Source organism: Tachyglossus aculeatus, chromosome 3 (genome assembly GCF_015852505.1).
Source record: "Tachyglossus aculeatus isolate mTacAcu1 chromosome 3, mTacAcu1.pri, whole genome shotgun sequence".
Classification (NCBI taxonomy): domain Eukaryota; kingdom Metazoa; phylum Chordata; class Mammalia; order Monotremata; family Tachyglossidae; genus Tachyglossus; species Tachyglossus aculeatus.
In genome coordinates this window covers 66,468,180-66,483,169 of record NC_052068.1, presented here as the reverse complement: position 1 = coordinate 66,483,169, position 14,990 = coordinate 66,468,180, and the positions used below count along the sequence as shown (strand labels likewise).

At 47.3% G+C, this 14,990-nt stretch overlaps 1 protein-coding gene across 1 annotated transcript in view; it reads left to right on the top strand.

Moving 5' to 3' along the window:
* PLA2G12B (phospholipase A2 group XIIB) overlaps positions 1 to 14,990 on the top strand; it is a 64,095-nt gene that overhangs the window by 21,533 nt on the left and 27,572 nt on the right. The window contains exons 2-3 of the mRNA XM_038744358.1: positions 6,642 to 6,730; positions 11,084 to 11,249. Of these exons, the coding sequence (XP_038600286.1) occupies positions 6,642 to 6,730; positions 11,084 to 11,249 (255 nt within the window). The remainder of the gene's footprint in view (positions 1 to 6,641; positions 6,731 to 11,083; positions 11,250 to 14,990) is intronic.

Below are 14,990 nucleotides of genomic sequence, written 5' to 3'. Positions count from 1 at the left end.
ACACTGCTTGCCCAGCTGCACAGATTGTTGAGAATTAAGTCATGGTGTCAGAGGATGCTTGGGAAAAGAGGATTAGAGTAGAGGCCAGTTGGAGGAAAAATTTCTGGTGGGCCTGAGTTTGAATCCCACGAAGTTCAAGAATTAGACCCAGATTTAGCGTTACTGAAGGGAAAGAGGAAGCTTAAGTGTTTGCACTCAGTCGGGGTCAGCTAGGAGAGATGATAGGGTCTTGACTTCCTTAACTGTACTAAGCGCTAGGGCAGTACAAGTTGGCAACATATAGATGGTCCCTACCCAACAGCGGGCTCACAGTCTAGACCAACTTGGACTTACAAGTTGGCAACATATAGAGACGGTCCCTACCCAACAGCAGGCTCGCAGTCTTACTCTATTTATTTATTTTACTTGTACATATCTACTCTATTTTATTTTGTTAATATGTTTGGTTTTGTTCTCTGTCTCCTCCTTCTAGACTGTGAGCCCACTGTTGGGTAGGGACTATCTCTATATGTTGCCAACTTGTACTTCCCAAGCACTTAGTACAGTGCTCTGCACACAGTAAGCGCTCAGTAAATACGATTGATTGATTGATTAAAAAGGCAAACAGCAAAGTCAGCAGGATTGGATATTCCTCAGGATACTTACATACTTGTTACCCATTCCATCAGACAGCTATCAGTGGCCAAACAGCTGCTATTTGGTTAATTTGGATTCTGTCCACGGAGTCCTGGGATCTGGATTCATGGTGGGTAGAGCAGATGAGGATAGCACTAGAAGGAGACAATCCGACAGACCAAACCAGCGTTCTCCATGGTCCAATCCTGGTTGGTACCATGCCAGCCAGGGGAGTGGCCAGCAATAAGCGCTTAGTACAATGCTCTGCACACAGTAAGCGCTCAATACATATGATTGAATGAATGAATGAATTAGGACTAGAGTAATTGTTGTTATTATTATTATTATTATGTGCCGTCGAGTCATTTCCGATTCACAGCGACTCCACGGATACACTTTCTCCAAATCGCCCTGTCCTCTGCCACAATCCGCAACCAGGGTAGTAATATTTTAACAAATAGTAGTATTTGTTAAGCACTTGCTATGTGCCAGGCACCGTACTAAGCCCTGGGGTGGATACAAGCAAATGGAGTTGGACACAGTCCCTGTCCCATGTAGGGCTCACAGTCTCAAACCCCATTTTACAGATGAGGGAACTGAGGCCCAGAGAAGCAAAGTGACTTGCCCAAGGTCACACAGCAGACAAGTGGCAGAACCGGGATCAGAACCCATGACTTTCTGACTCCCAGCCCTATGCTCTATCCACTATGCCATGCTGCTTCTCAGGGTAGCCAAGGGTGTGATTTGGGAGTCATTTCCCCCAACTCTCCCTCCCCATCCCCCCCGCCTTACCTCCTTCCCCTTCCCACGGCACCTGTATATATGTATATATGTTTGTACGTATTTATTACTCTATGTTATTTGTACATATTTATTTAATTTATTTTATTTTGTTAATATGTTTTGTTTTGTTCTCTGTCTCCCCCTTCTAGACTGTGAGCCCACTGTTGGGTAGGGACCGTCTCTATATGTTGCCAACTTGTACTTCCCAAGCGCTTAGTACAGTGCTCTGCACACAGTAAGCGCTCAATAAATACGATTGAATGAATGAACAGAGAGATTCAGCTGCCAACTCAGGGAGCAAAATCTCATGAAGGCTGCACTCGATTAAACCTTGAGTAGTGTGTGCTCTCCTACTAGGTTTTACCATTCTTGAGAGTCTCATGACCTGGATTTAGGGCAGAAAGTCTGTGTGGTTCTGTGGACCAGCCCAAGTAGCCATGTGGCTCAGTGGAAAGAGCACGGGCTTTGGAGTCAGAGGTCATGGGTTCAAATCCCGGCTCTGCCAACTGCCAGCTGTGTGACTTTGGGCCAGTCACTTCACTTCTCTGTGCCTCAGTTACCCCATCTGTAAAATGGAGATTAAAACTGTGAGCCCCCCGTGGGACAACCTGATCACCTAGTAACCTCCCCAGTGCTTAGAACAGTGCTTTGCACATAGTAAGCGCTTAACAAATACCATTATTATTATAACAAGAAATGTAAAAGGTGAAAATATGTATTATGGGGGGATTTGAACAGCAAGGGAAGAGGAGAGGCCTTAAGGGAGAGAGAGAAAGAGAAGAATCATCCTTTTTCTTTCACCCATTAGGAAGAGTCAGAAAGAAAGGGATTAGAGTAGAGCAGTTAAAGTTAACAGGAGCCAGTGGAATTGGTAAAGATTTTTTCCTCATCTGTTCTGTCCCCTGGGGGTATTGAGAAACAATGAGACATATAATCACTAATTATTTACAATTAGTGGGAGCAGGAGTGGGGAAAAAAAAGACAACTGATAATAGCAGGAAGAAGGAAGGATGTATAAATGAATAAATAAAGTATGTGAGTCGATATATCTATAAAGCAGAAGGAAACTGCACATATATGAGTACTAAGTGAATCGTTGGGCTGCTGTGACTGGACTGGTAGGTTTAATCATATAATACCTCCTCTCTGGAGGAGGTGGGAAGCTTGTTGTCTGAGGAGAGGCCCATCCACAAATGGTTAACTTCTTTGAATTGATTACCCTACAGTGAACTTTGATGGTTTGGAATTCAGCACGGTGTTTTGACTTTCGTTTAGTATTGGCAAGGAGTGTCTTTTCAATTGCATGTCCGGAAAGCAAAGGTTAATCAGGAACTAGGACTCTTGTGACAAATCTGGAATTAAGGGTGGAGAGCGAATAAACTGGGCTGCAAATTTATGACTTCAATAAGATGCAGAATTGGCAACTTTTCAAAAGAAGAGCTCAGTCATTTTGCTAAACACCAATGAGGTGAGGAGGTTTACTAAATTGGGAAGATGGAAAAGGAACTGTTTACTCACTAACCAAATGGGGTGGAGTAACTTCGATAGTAAGGAATGACTTCAAGCCCTGGTTGATTTATTTCCACTGTAATGGGTATTTATGCTGTAAGTGGGAGGGGCTGTAGAGTTTCTCTTCTACTTTATGCTCTGACACAATAGAGTGGATGGGAAATGGAAGCTTGTCTATAGATCTAGTGCTGGTTTGGTAAATAGAGGTTTTTTCCTGATAAAGCAATTAAAGGCTGTTTGGCTAAAGGGGAGTGAGTGGAGGGGAAGGAAGGCCTTTGGGTGTCCCAGTGGGGGACATCTGCAATGCAGGTGTTCAGTCGGAACACTTTCTATTCCACTGTCAGGGGAAAAACAACATGCCTTTTGGGATTTCCGGGATTTGCAATCTCCATGGTTATTAGAGTCTGGTTCAGTCAATGTTGCTACAGCTGAATGCCTTGGCAGAGGTTGGGTGGGAATGTAATAGTGATCAACCTGACTGGACTGTGGGTTACTGGGGCAAATGGGGAATTGTTGTTATTAAGGCCTGACAATATGCAAGGCACTGGGGTAATTACATTAAAAGCAGTTCAGATATGGGTCTTTGGCCCACAAAAGGCTTGTAATCTAAGAGGTGGACAGACACATCACATCATTCGGTGGTATTATTTAGTGGTATTTACCGAGTGCTGACTGTATGCAGAGCACTACACTGAGTGCTTGGGAGCGTACAAAAGAGTCGGTAGATCGAGAATATCAGGCAAAGACAATAGATTGCATGTGCTGTGGTGTGAAATGAATGATAGAAGGGAAAATAGAGGAAGAGTTGGCAATTCATTCACTCATTCATTCAATCGTATTTATTGAGCGCTTACTGTGTGCAGAGCACTGTACTAAGCGCTTGGGAAGTACAAGTGGGCAACACATAGAGATAGTTTGTACCCAACAGTGGGCTCACAGTCTAGAACGTCTACAATTAACAGCACGGCCTAGTGGCAAGAGCCCCGGCTTGAGAGGCAGAGGTTGTGGGTTCTAATCCCAGCTCCGCCACTTGTCAGCAGTGTGACCTTGGGCAAGTCACTTCACTACTCTGTGCCACAGTTACCTCATCTGTAAAATGGGGATGGAGGCCATGAGCCCCACGTGGGACAACCTGATGACCTTATATCTCCCCCCAGTGCTTAAAACAGTGCTTGGTACATAGTGCTTAACAAATACCATTATTATTATTATTGGTTGGGACGAGGAATGGATTCTGGAGGTGAGAATTGGAGGGCCAACCCATTTGTCCCTCCCAGGATTGAGGTGGCTTTCAAGAAGGGTCTATTTAGTGAGGGTTGGCGCATGAGCTGTGGGGGTGTTGGATTTGGGGGTACATTGGAAAATCTGCCAAATGGGGCAGCAGAAGGATGAAGGCTCATTTGATAAGGCCCCATTCAGAGGGTCAATGGAACAGTCCCCCTGAGTGGGGTTTGCATCTGTAATGTCACTCTTCACGGTAAGAAGGAATCATTTTGATTGGCATCTGGAGCTTTGAGGAGCAACTGGTGGATAGAAAGGGAAACCCAGCTAAATGTGGCTGCTACTCCTGATGGGACTTTTGGAACCGGGCCTGTTTGGCTAATGCACCCGCCTGGCAGTGTTCTGGTCTGGGTGAGGCAGTGCAGAGTTATACTTTCATTGAATTGAAAACGAGGCTGCCGACAGTGATGTTAAGAGACAAGGATCTGATAAGGTGCTTCTTCAAACGGATGTTTACTTTGAGCCCTGGAAATTCTGCTTTTGACCAATTTCTGGCTCGACCCTTTGAACAGGACGCTTTCTTTACCCAGGGCAAGTGTTTCCTTTGAAAATATCATTTTGGCCTCTTTCTACTGGGAGCATATCAAATGGTCAGCACCCACCAGGGAGAGCAGCCTCAGAGCTCTGGAGTCCAAACAAACCCACGGAAGGGTCTCAAAGCTTACCCTGAAACCCTAATGGTCAACACTTCTGCCTGGCAACAACTTTTGTTGTCTGTCTCCCCCTTCTAGACTGTGAGCCTGTTGTTGGGTAGGGACCGTCTCTATATGTTGCCAACTTGTAGTTCCCAAGCGCTTAGTACAGTGCTCTGCACACAGTAAGTGCTCAATAAATACGATTGAATGAATGAACAGGCTGCCCTTCAGCTTTTTGACTTACTCCATTCCCTTTTCCAGCAAAGCCCTCCCACTATTTCACAGAGACCTGTTATTTTGTTATATTGACCTCTCCCAAGCACTTAGTACAGTGCTGTGCACACAGTAAGCGCTCAATAACTACGACTGGCTGACCTACCAACTGAATCAGGGTTGACTGAGTCCAGGATGCTGGAGGGCAAGCGGGTTCACAGAGCTACTGTCATATCCAAGCAGCTACTGTTATTCATACAGATGACTGTACCGATGAGGAGGCAGACCCAAGGGGGTACACAGTGCAGCTTAGCTTCCCCGATTTTGGAGCTCTGCTAATGCCTTTCCTGCGATCAAAAGAAATGGGTCCCCAAACTCCTTTCGTTTGGTTGCAGATAAACCTGGTATCAATTTGAAATGAGGTTGAAAATAAGGAATTTGGTAACCTTTTCTTTAGCCTTTGAAACCGCCCTGCAGTTTGCTTCCTTCCTTCATTCATTCATTCAGTCGTATTTATTGAGCACTTACTGTGTGCAGAGCACTGCACTAAGTGCTTGGGAAGTACAACTTGGCAACATATAGACCATTCATTCATTCAATCGTATTTATTGAGCACTTACTGTGTGCAGAGCACTGTACTAAGCACTTGGGAAGTACAACTTGGCAACATATAGAGAGATGGTCCCTACCCAACAATGGGCTCACAGTCTAGAAGGGGGAGACAGACAACAAAACAAAACATGTGGTCATGTGTCAAGTCATCAGAATAAATAGAAGTAAAGCTAGATGCACACCATTGACAAAATAGAATAGTAAACATATACAAGTAAAATAAAAAGAGTAATAAATCTGTACAAACATATATACAAGTGCTGTGGGGAGGGGAAGGAAGTAGGGCAGGGGGATGGGGAGGAGTAGAGGAAAAAGGGGGCTCAGTCTGGGAAGGCTTCCTGGAGGAGGTGAGCTCTCAGTAGGGCTTTGAAGGGAGGAAGAGAGCTAGCTTGGCGGATGTGCGGAAGGAGGGCATTCCAGGCCAGGGGGAGGACGTGGGCTGCGGGTCGACGGCAGAACAGGTGAGAACGAGGCCCGGTGAGGAGGTTAGCGGCGGCAGAGGATCGGAGGGTGCGGGCTGGGCTGGAGTAGGAGAGAAGGGAGGTGAGGTAGGAGGGGGCGAGGTGATGGACAGCCTTGAAGCCGAGAATGAGGAGTTTTTGCTTGATATAGACCCATTCATTGGTCTCTTGAGAAGCAGCATGGTTTAGTGGAAAGAGCACAGGCTTGGGAGTCAGAGGTCATGAGTTCTAATCCCGGCCCAACCACTTGTCGGCTGCATGACTGGGCAAGTCACTTAACTTCTCTGTGCTTCAGTTCCTCATCTGTAAAATGGGGATTAAGGCTGTGAGCCCCACGAAGGACAACCTGACTACCTTGTATCTACTGCAGCACTTAGAACAGTACTTGGCATATAGTAAGCACTTAGCAAATACCATTATTATTATTTTCAATTTTGTCTGGAGCTAAATACCATCTCTGCCTGACAGATATCAGATGATTCTGGTTTGTTCAATTCTTCATACAGTTTCCTTCCTTTCTTCCTCTCACCAGGGAAGGCACCAATGCCCAGACCTGGCTACAAGCCGCAGGAACCCAACGGTTGCAGTTCCTACTTCTTGGGTCTCAAGGTACCAGAAAGTGTACGTACCACTAACATCTCCTATCTGGGGTGATTTACTAAATGGGAAAGTTAATCGAATCCTCAGCCTCAACAGAACAGTAATAATCTGTGAAAGGGGAGGGAACCAATCTTCAACTGCTCACTCCCCACTGATTCCTTCCCCTCTGCCTTCAAACATGCCCACGTCTCCCCATCCTAAAAAAACCCTCTTTTGACCCCACCTCCCCTTCTACTTATCGCCCTATCTCCTGCCTACCATTCCTTTCCAAACTCCTTGAACGAGTCATCTACACCTGCTGCCTCGAATTCGTCAATGCCAACTCTCTCCTCGACCCCCTCCACCCTCCAATCTGGCTTCCGTCCCCTACACTCCACTGAAACTGCCCTCTCAAAGTTCACCAATGGCCTCCTTCTTGCCAAATCCAACGGCTCCTACTCTGTCCTAATCCTCCTTGACCTCTCAGCTGCCTTTGACACTGTTGACTACCCCCTTCTCCTCAATACGCTATCCGACCTTGGCTTCACAGACTGTGTCCTCTCCTGGTTCTCCTCTTATCTTTCCAGCCATTCATTCTCAGTCTCCTTTGTGGGCTCCTCCTCCCCCTCCCATCCCCTTACTGTAGGGGTTCCTCAAGGGTCAGTTCCTTTTCCCCTTCTGTTCTCTATCTACACTCACTGCCTTGGTGAACTCATTCGCTCCCACGGCTTCAACTATCATCTCTACATTGATGACACCCAAATCTACATCTCTGCCCTTGCTCTCTCTCCCTCCCTTCAGGCTCGCATCTCCTCCTGCCTTCAGCACATCTCCATCTGGATGTCTGCCCGCCATCTAAAACTCAGTGTGTCCAAGACTGAACTCCTTATCTTCCCTCCCAAACCCTGCCCTCTTCCTGACTTTCCCGTCACTGTAGACGGCACTACCATCCTTCCCATCTCACAAGCCCGCAATCTTGTTGCCATCCTTGACTCCGCTCTCTCGTTCACCCCTCACATCCAATCCATGACCAAAACCTGCTGGTCTCACCTCCGCAACATCGCCAAGATCCACCTTTCCTCTCCATCCAAACTGCTACCTTGCTTGTTCAATCTCTCATCCTATCCCGACTGGATTACTGCATCAGCCTCGACCCATACTTCACGCCGCTGCCCGGATTATCTTTGTCCAGAAACGCTCTGGGCATATTACTCCCCTCCTCAAAAATCTCCAGTGGCTACCAATCAATCTGCGCATCAGGCAGAAACTCCTCACCCTGGGCTTCAAGGCTGTCCATCACCTCGCCCCCTCCTACCTCACCTCCCTTCTCTCCTTCTACTGCCCAGCCCGCACCCTCCGCTGCTCCACCGCTAATCTCCTCACTGTACCTCGCTCTCGCCTGTCCCGCCATCAACCCCCGGCCCATGTCATCCCCCGGGCCTGGAATGCCCTCCCTCTGCCCATCCGCCAAGCTAGCTCTCTTCCTCCCTTCAAGGCCCTGCTGAGAGCTCACCTCCTCCAGGAGGCCTTCCCAGACTGAGCCCCTTCCTTCCTCTCCCCCTCGTCCCCCTCTCCATCCCCCCATCTTACCTCCTTCCCTTCCCCACAGCACCTGTATATATGTATATACGGTTGTACATAGTTATTACTCTATTTATTTATTTATTTTACTTGTACATTTCTATCCTATTTATTTTATTTTGTTGGTATGTTTGGTTCTGTTCTCTGTCTCCCCCTTTTAGACTGTGAGCCCACTGTTGCATAGGGACTGTCTCTATGTGTTGCCAATTTGTACTTCCCAAGCGCTTAGTACAGTGCTCTGCACATAGTAAGCGCTCAATAAATACGATTGATTGATTGATTGATTGATCAGCCCCCTCTCCGATCTCCCATCCTCCTGTGTCTCCCCACTTCAGTCTATACTTCACGCTGCTGCCCGGATCATCTTTGTACAGAAACGCTCTGGGCATGTTACTCCCCTCCTCAAAAATCTCCAGTGGCTACCGATCAATCTGCGCATCAAGCAAAAACTCCTCACTCTCGGCTTCAAGGCTGTCCATCACCTCGCCCCCTCCTACCTCACCTCCCTTCTTTCCTTCTACAGCCCAGCCCGCGCCCTCCACTCCTCTGCCACCGCTAACCTCCTCTCTGTGCCTTGTTCTCGCCTGTCCCACCGTCGACCCCCGGCCCACGTCCTCCCCCAGGCCTGGAATGCCCTCCCTCCGCACATCTCCGCACTTTTCTCTTCCTCCCATCAAAATGCTACTGAGAGCTCATCTCCTCCAGGAGGCCTTCCCAGACTGAGTCCCCTTTTTCCTCTCCCCCTCCCCATCCCCCCCCACCCTACCTCCTTCCCCTCCCCACAGCACCTGTATATATGTTTGTACAGATTTATTACTCGATTTTACTTGTATATATTTACTATTATCTTTATTTTGTTAATGATGTGCATCTAGCTTTACTTCTATTTATTCTGATGACCTGACACCTGTCTACTTGTTTTGTTTTGTTGTCTGTCTCCCTCTTCTAGACTGTGAGCCCGTTGTTGGGTAGGGACTGTCGCTATATGTTGCCAACTTGTACTTCCCAAGCGCTTAGTACAGTGCTCTGCACACAGTAAGTGCTCAATAAATATGATTGAATGAGTGAATGAAATAATCAATAGGATTTTTTGAGTGTCCATTGAGCGCAGAGCACTTGCACCAAGTACTTGGGAGAGTACAGCAGAAATTTGTGTGCCTGAACCCTGCCCTCAAGATGTTTATGATCCCAGGGGGCTGGGGTAGGGGTGGGAAAAGACAGACACTTAAATTAATTGCAGGTAGGAGGAAGTAGTGGAGTATGTAAAATAAGTGCTTATATGCAGGTAGGAGGAAGTAGTAGAGTATGTAAGATAGGTGCTTATAATAATAATAATAACTGTAGTATTTGTTAAGCACTCACTAAGCGCTGGGGTGGATACAAGCAAATTAGGTTAGATACAGTCCTGGTCCCATGTGGGGCTCACAGTCTCAATCCCCATTTCACAGATGAGGTAACTGAAGCCCAGAGAAGTGAAGGGACTTGCCCAAGGTCACACACCAGACATGTGGCAGAGCTGGGATTAGAACCCATGACCTGACTCCCAGGCTCCACTATGCCATGCTGCTTCTTGTGATTTAGGGGTTGTGGCAGGAAAAGACTGAAGTGGGATAAGCTGTGGGAAAATTAGAGATTAAGTGAGGGAAGCAGCCCTGATGAGATTTGATTTCAGAAGGGCTTTAAAGAGGGGGATAACTGAAGTCTGGCTGATGCAAAGAGAGTACCCATTTGAGGGGTTTGGACAGAAACAGGGCAATAACTGGATGGATCATTTTCAAAGAGGATGATGGGAGGGACTTTCTGCTTTTCTTTGGGAGTAGCCGCCTTTGAGAGCTCTGGGCCCTTGGCCAGAGGGTGAAAGTTCAATGCTTGTACAGCGCAAATAATATTCAGTTCAAGGGCTGGGGGCACCGCGGCCCTCTTTAAACCTTAGTGAAGCCCTATCCCGCCTTCAGCCATCTGCCTTGGGCAAATGGGATGAACTTAAAACTCTGGAATCATGACCCACATGGGGGCTGACTATCAAGCCAAACGCTTTCGGCCTCCCTCAGAGAGACTGGCTGCCCTGGGGAGCGTGGAGCTCCCCGGTCTTTGGTCCCCAACCTAGGAACAGTGAGCCCCTGGACCGAAAGAGAGATACGGCTCTCAATATGGGAGAGCTAATAGTTTTATCAGAGGAGGTCCCGGAGATGTGCTGTCACAAAGCTGTATATTCCAATCGTTTCCTGTCCATCCCAGTTTGAAGAGCATTTGGGAAACTTTATCCCTGCTGACTTGATTGCTGCTGCATTGACCCCATACGGTGTCAGTTTATAAACAGTGACAAGGAGGAATGTAGGTTTGGCAGGACCATTTTGCAAGGCAGAAGTAAGAACCTTGCCTGGATGTGCCATTCTTTAACCAGCACTATGGTATCCATCTGAGCCCTTGGCTTACCCACCAGAACCAGGCAGCCCTAAATCCTCCCCCGTCCTCCCTCCATGGGTAGAGGTCTTTCCACAAGCTTCAGGCTGTTCTGCGGCACCTACAGTTCGATTCTGCCCACTTTGCAAATGGGGAAACCAAAGAGCAGGAAGGCTTGGACAGGGATACAAAGCGAGTCAATAACAGCATCATAGTCAGAGCCCAGGATGCCCCGAGTCCTTACCTGATCTTGCCTGTGTGTTGGTCCTAAGCAACCAGTGGCTCACAGAACTGGTTGGCTGACAGTGGGCCTAGGGGCTGCTGACAAGGAGATTGGAGGGATCCACTGGAGTTCTTGTAGCTGGCTGAGGCCGCAGTCTGAATCTGACAATTTTTTTCCTTTCTTTCCAGCTGGGCCTGGGGATCCCAGCCATGACCAAGTGCTGCAACCAGCTGGACCTCTGCTACGACATCTGCGGGGCGAACAAATACCGCTGCGATGCCAAGTTTCGCTGGTGCCTTCATTCCATCTGCTCCGACCTCAAGCGCAGCCTGGGATTCGTCTCCAAGGTGGAGGGTGAGTGGGGCGTATCTCCTTGGTTTCATTGTGGACAGCATTGATTGCACCCTGTGTGCAGAGGCTATTCTGAGCCCCTGGGGAATGGACATTCTAAGGGAAAAACACCATCCCTGTTCTTAATAATAATAACTGTGGTATTTGTTAAGCGCTTACTTTGGGCCACATGCTGTACCAAGTAGGTACAGACAAGATAATCGGGTCTGACACAATCCCTCTCTCACATGGGGCTCACAGTCAAAGTAGGAGGGAGAACAGGTATTGATGACTTTTCCAAGATCACAAAGCAAGCAAGTGGCAGAATCAGGATAAGAGCTTAGGTTCTCTGATTCCATCTTTTGTTCTTTCCTTTAGGCCATACTGCTTCCCACATAAGCTCACATGTGGGGCTGGAGGTGGAGTGATAATCAAAATGCTTAAAGGACGCAGACCTAAGTGCATAGGCAACACAGAAGGGAGGGGAAATGGGGTGGGGAAATGAGAGGTTAGTCAGGGAAGGCTTCTTGGAGAAGATGTGATTTTAGTAAGTCTAAGAAAAATGATCTGGGCAGCAGAGTGAAGTATGACCAGATGCAGGGAGGTCAGTAAGGAGGCTGATGCAGTAGTTGAGGTGGGATGCGGTAAGTACTTGGATGAGTGTGGTAGCAGTTTGGATGGAGAAGAAGAGATGGTTTGAAGGTAGAACTGAGAGGATTTGGCGAAAGGCTGAATATGTGGGTGGGACGAGCTTTGAGGGACTCCCCGTTAGTGAATCAATCAATTGTATTTATTTATGGGAGTGGGAGTGAATGGAGTGAATGGGAGTGAATGGGAGGAAGAGAAAGATGCAGTGAAAGAGACTGAGAAGGAGCGGCCAGAGAGATAGGAGGAGAAACAGGAGAGGACATTGTCAGTGGAACCAAGGTTAGAGTTCCCAGGAGAAGGGGATAGTCCACAATGTCTAGGGGAGCTGAGCGGTCTAGGAGGACTAAGATGTAGAGACCTTTGGATTTGGTGTGAAGGAGATCATTGGTGACCTTTGAGAGGGCGATTTTTGTGGAGAGAAAGGGGCAGAAGCCAAATTTCAGAGTGTCAAGGAGAGGTAGTGAATGTAAAAAACTCACTAGAGGAGTTTGGAAAGGAATGGTAGGAGGGAGATGGGGTGATAACTGGACGGTACTGTGGGGTCAAGGGAAGGTGTGTTTTTTTTTTTAGGATAGGGGATACATGGGCCTGTTGGAAAGCAGTGGGAAAGGACCTATTGGAGACTGAGTGGTTGAAGGTGAGTCAGGGAGGGAGCAAATTATTTTAAGATGTGAAGGGATGGAGGTAGAATTTGAGAGAAGCCAGAGAGCTCTCCTCTTGAGTTCCTGCTGGAAAGGTAGGAGAGTTGAAGAGGAGGCAGGAGGAGGGGGGGACCGGAGAGGGGCAAGGAAGATTTTGGGGAGATCATATCTGATAGTTTCAGTTTTATCGATGAAATAGATAAAAGCTGGCAAGGTCATTAGGGGCAAGAATTTGGGGAAGGTGGAGGGATAGAGGGTTTAAGGAGGGAGTTCCAGGGAGGTAGAAAGGCAGAAGCAATGGATTGGAGGTGGAAGCCCAAGCCCCTTTCTTAGGAAAGGTTAAAGGAGTCCACCTCATTCTCTTTCAGGACACGGGGGCTAGAAAGTTGGGCAGGCTCAGGGCAAGTGAAGATGTAGTAACTCCATTAGTTACTCCAGAGAAGCAGTGGGGCCTTTCATCCAATTGTATTTACTGAGCACTTACTGTGTGCAGAGCACTGTACTAAGCGCTTGAAAAGTACAATTCAGCAATAGAGACAACAGTCTTACAGTCTAAAAAATATTTAAGTGCTTACTATGTGCCAAGCACTGTTCTAGCACTGGGGGTAGATACAAGGTAATCAGCTTGTCCCATGTGGGGCTCACAGGGAAGTGAAGTGACTAGCCCAAGGTCACTCAGCAGAGAAATGTTGAAGGTGGTATTAGAACCCACATCCTCTGACTCCCAAGCTTGTGTTTGTGCTGCTGAGCCACGCTGCTTCTCATAATGGAAAGAGCATGGACCTGGGAATCTGAGGATCTGGGTTCTAATCCTGGCTCCACCACTCATTGCTGTGTGACCTTGGGCTAGTCCCTTCATTTCTCTGTGCCTCTGTTTCCTTATCTATAAAAAATGGCGATTAAATCCTACTCCTTCCTACCTAGAGCCCCCTGTGGGACAAGGACTGTGTCTGATCTGATGATCTTGTATCTACCCCAGTGCTTGGCACATAGTAGGCACTTAACAAGTATCATTATTATTATTATTATTATATGTTGTAGGCAGGGAAACTTTTCTCATGTTTTATTTTCTGAAAGAGTTGGTAGAGTTCATTGCACCAAATGGGTGCTTAATAAATAGTGTTACTGTTACCCTTTGGATTGTACAGGGTCTGCCACTGTTCCTGTTGGAAGGAACTATATACTTAAATCATCTTAGGTGGTTTTTGAGGACCCTCAGAGGAGCGTCCGCCACATCTTCTTTAGAGCCCACTCCAGTGTTGAGCAATTTCCACTGTCAGGAGAGTCTCCCTTCCTGCTAGCCTTATGTTGAAACTTGTGTCCATGTCCTCCCGTAACAGTTGGCAGTGCAGATTGCCAATATGAAGACAGTAAACGCTCCATAGCTATTCCCTGTATTAGCATAAGCTTGGAAACCTCTCAATGGGCTTTGGGAAATAATTTCTTAACCCCATAATTACTAGAGCAGCTTATCTGTGTCAGTGAAGCCCAACCTTGAGACAGAGATCACGGGATCGTGTCAAGCCCACTGAGAAAACAGGTGTTTAGAGAGAGGTGTCTGGGTCTGTGGTTAGGCAACATCCTTCCAAGTGAGTGGGAGATGAAAATCAGACTCGTACCCACATCTGATCTGGTCTATAAGTTTCGGCTGTTGGTTGCAGAGGTTTGTCTCTGGCTTAGAGTTGGCCGAAGGTATTTTCAAATCCAAGCCACTAGCTTTTTTGCTGCCCATTCCACTGGAGACTGGGAGAGGGCAAAATGGAATGGGAGGACTCTTGTCCAAAACTGTTCCCTCTCAAATGCTGGACTGCGCCAGAGATTGAGCCAGCAGCAGGGACAGGTAGGGTTAGGCTTAGTGGAAAGAGCACGGACTTGGGAGTGAGAGGTCATGGGTTCAAATGCCGGCTCCGCCACTTGTCAGCTGGGTGACTTTAGGCAAGTCACTTAACTTCTCTGTGCCTCAGTTATCTCACCTGTAAAATGGGGATTAAAACTGTGAGCCCCATGTGGGACAACCTGATAACCGTATATCTCCTCCAGCACTTAGAACAGTGCTTGGCTTGTAGTAAGCGCTTACCAAGCACCATCATTGTTATTATTTGACATTTCTCAAAATGTGGTTTCTCAAAATGTGGGTGATACTACTGACCATGTGATCTGGGGCTTCTAGTATCAGAGATCCAAATTCCCCTTGGGAAATAAGCCTAGCTGCCACTGGGATTGTTTGGGTGGCCCTGTACCAACTCGACCAACTCGACTGTACATATTTATTACTCTATTTATTTTACTTGTACATATCTATCCTATTTTATTTTGTTAGTATGTTTGGTTTTGTTCTCTGTCTCCCCCTTTTAGACTGTGAGCCCACTGTTGGGTAGGGACTGTCTCTATGTGTTGCCAATTTGTACTTCCCAAGCGCTTAGTACAGTGCTCTGCACATAGTAAGTGCTCAATAAATACGATTGATGATGATGAC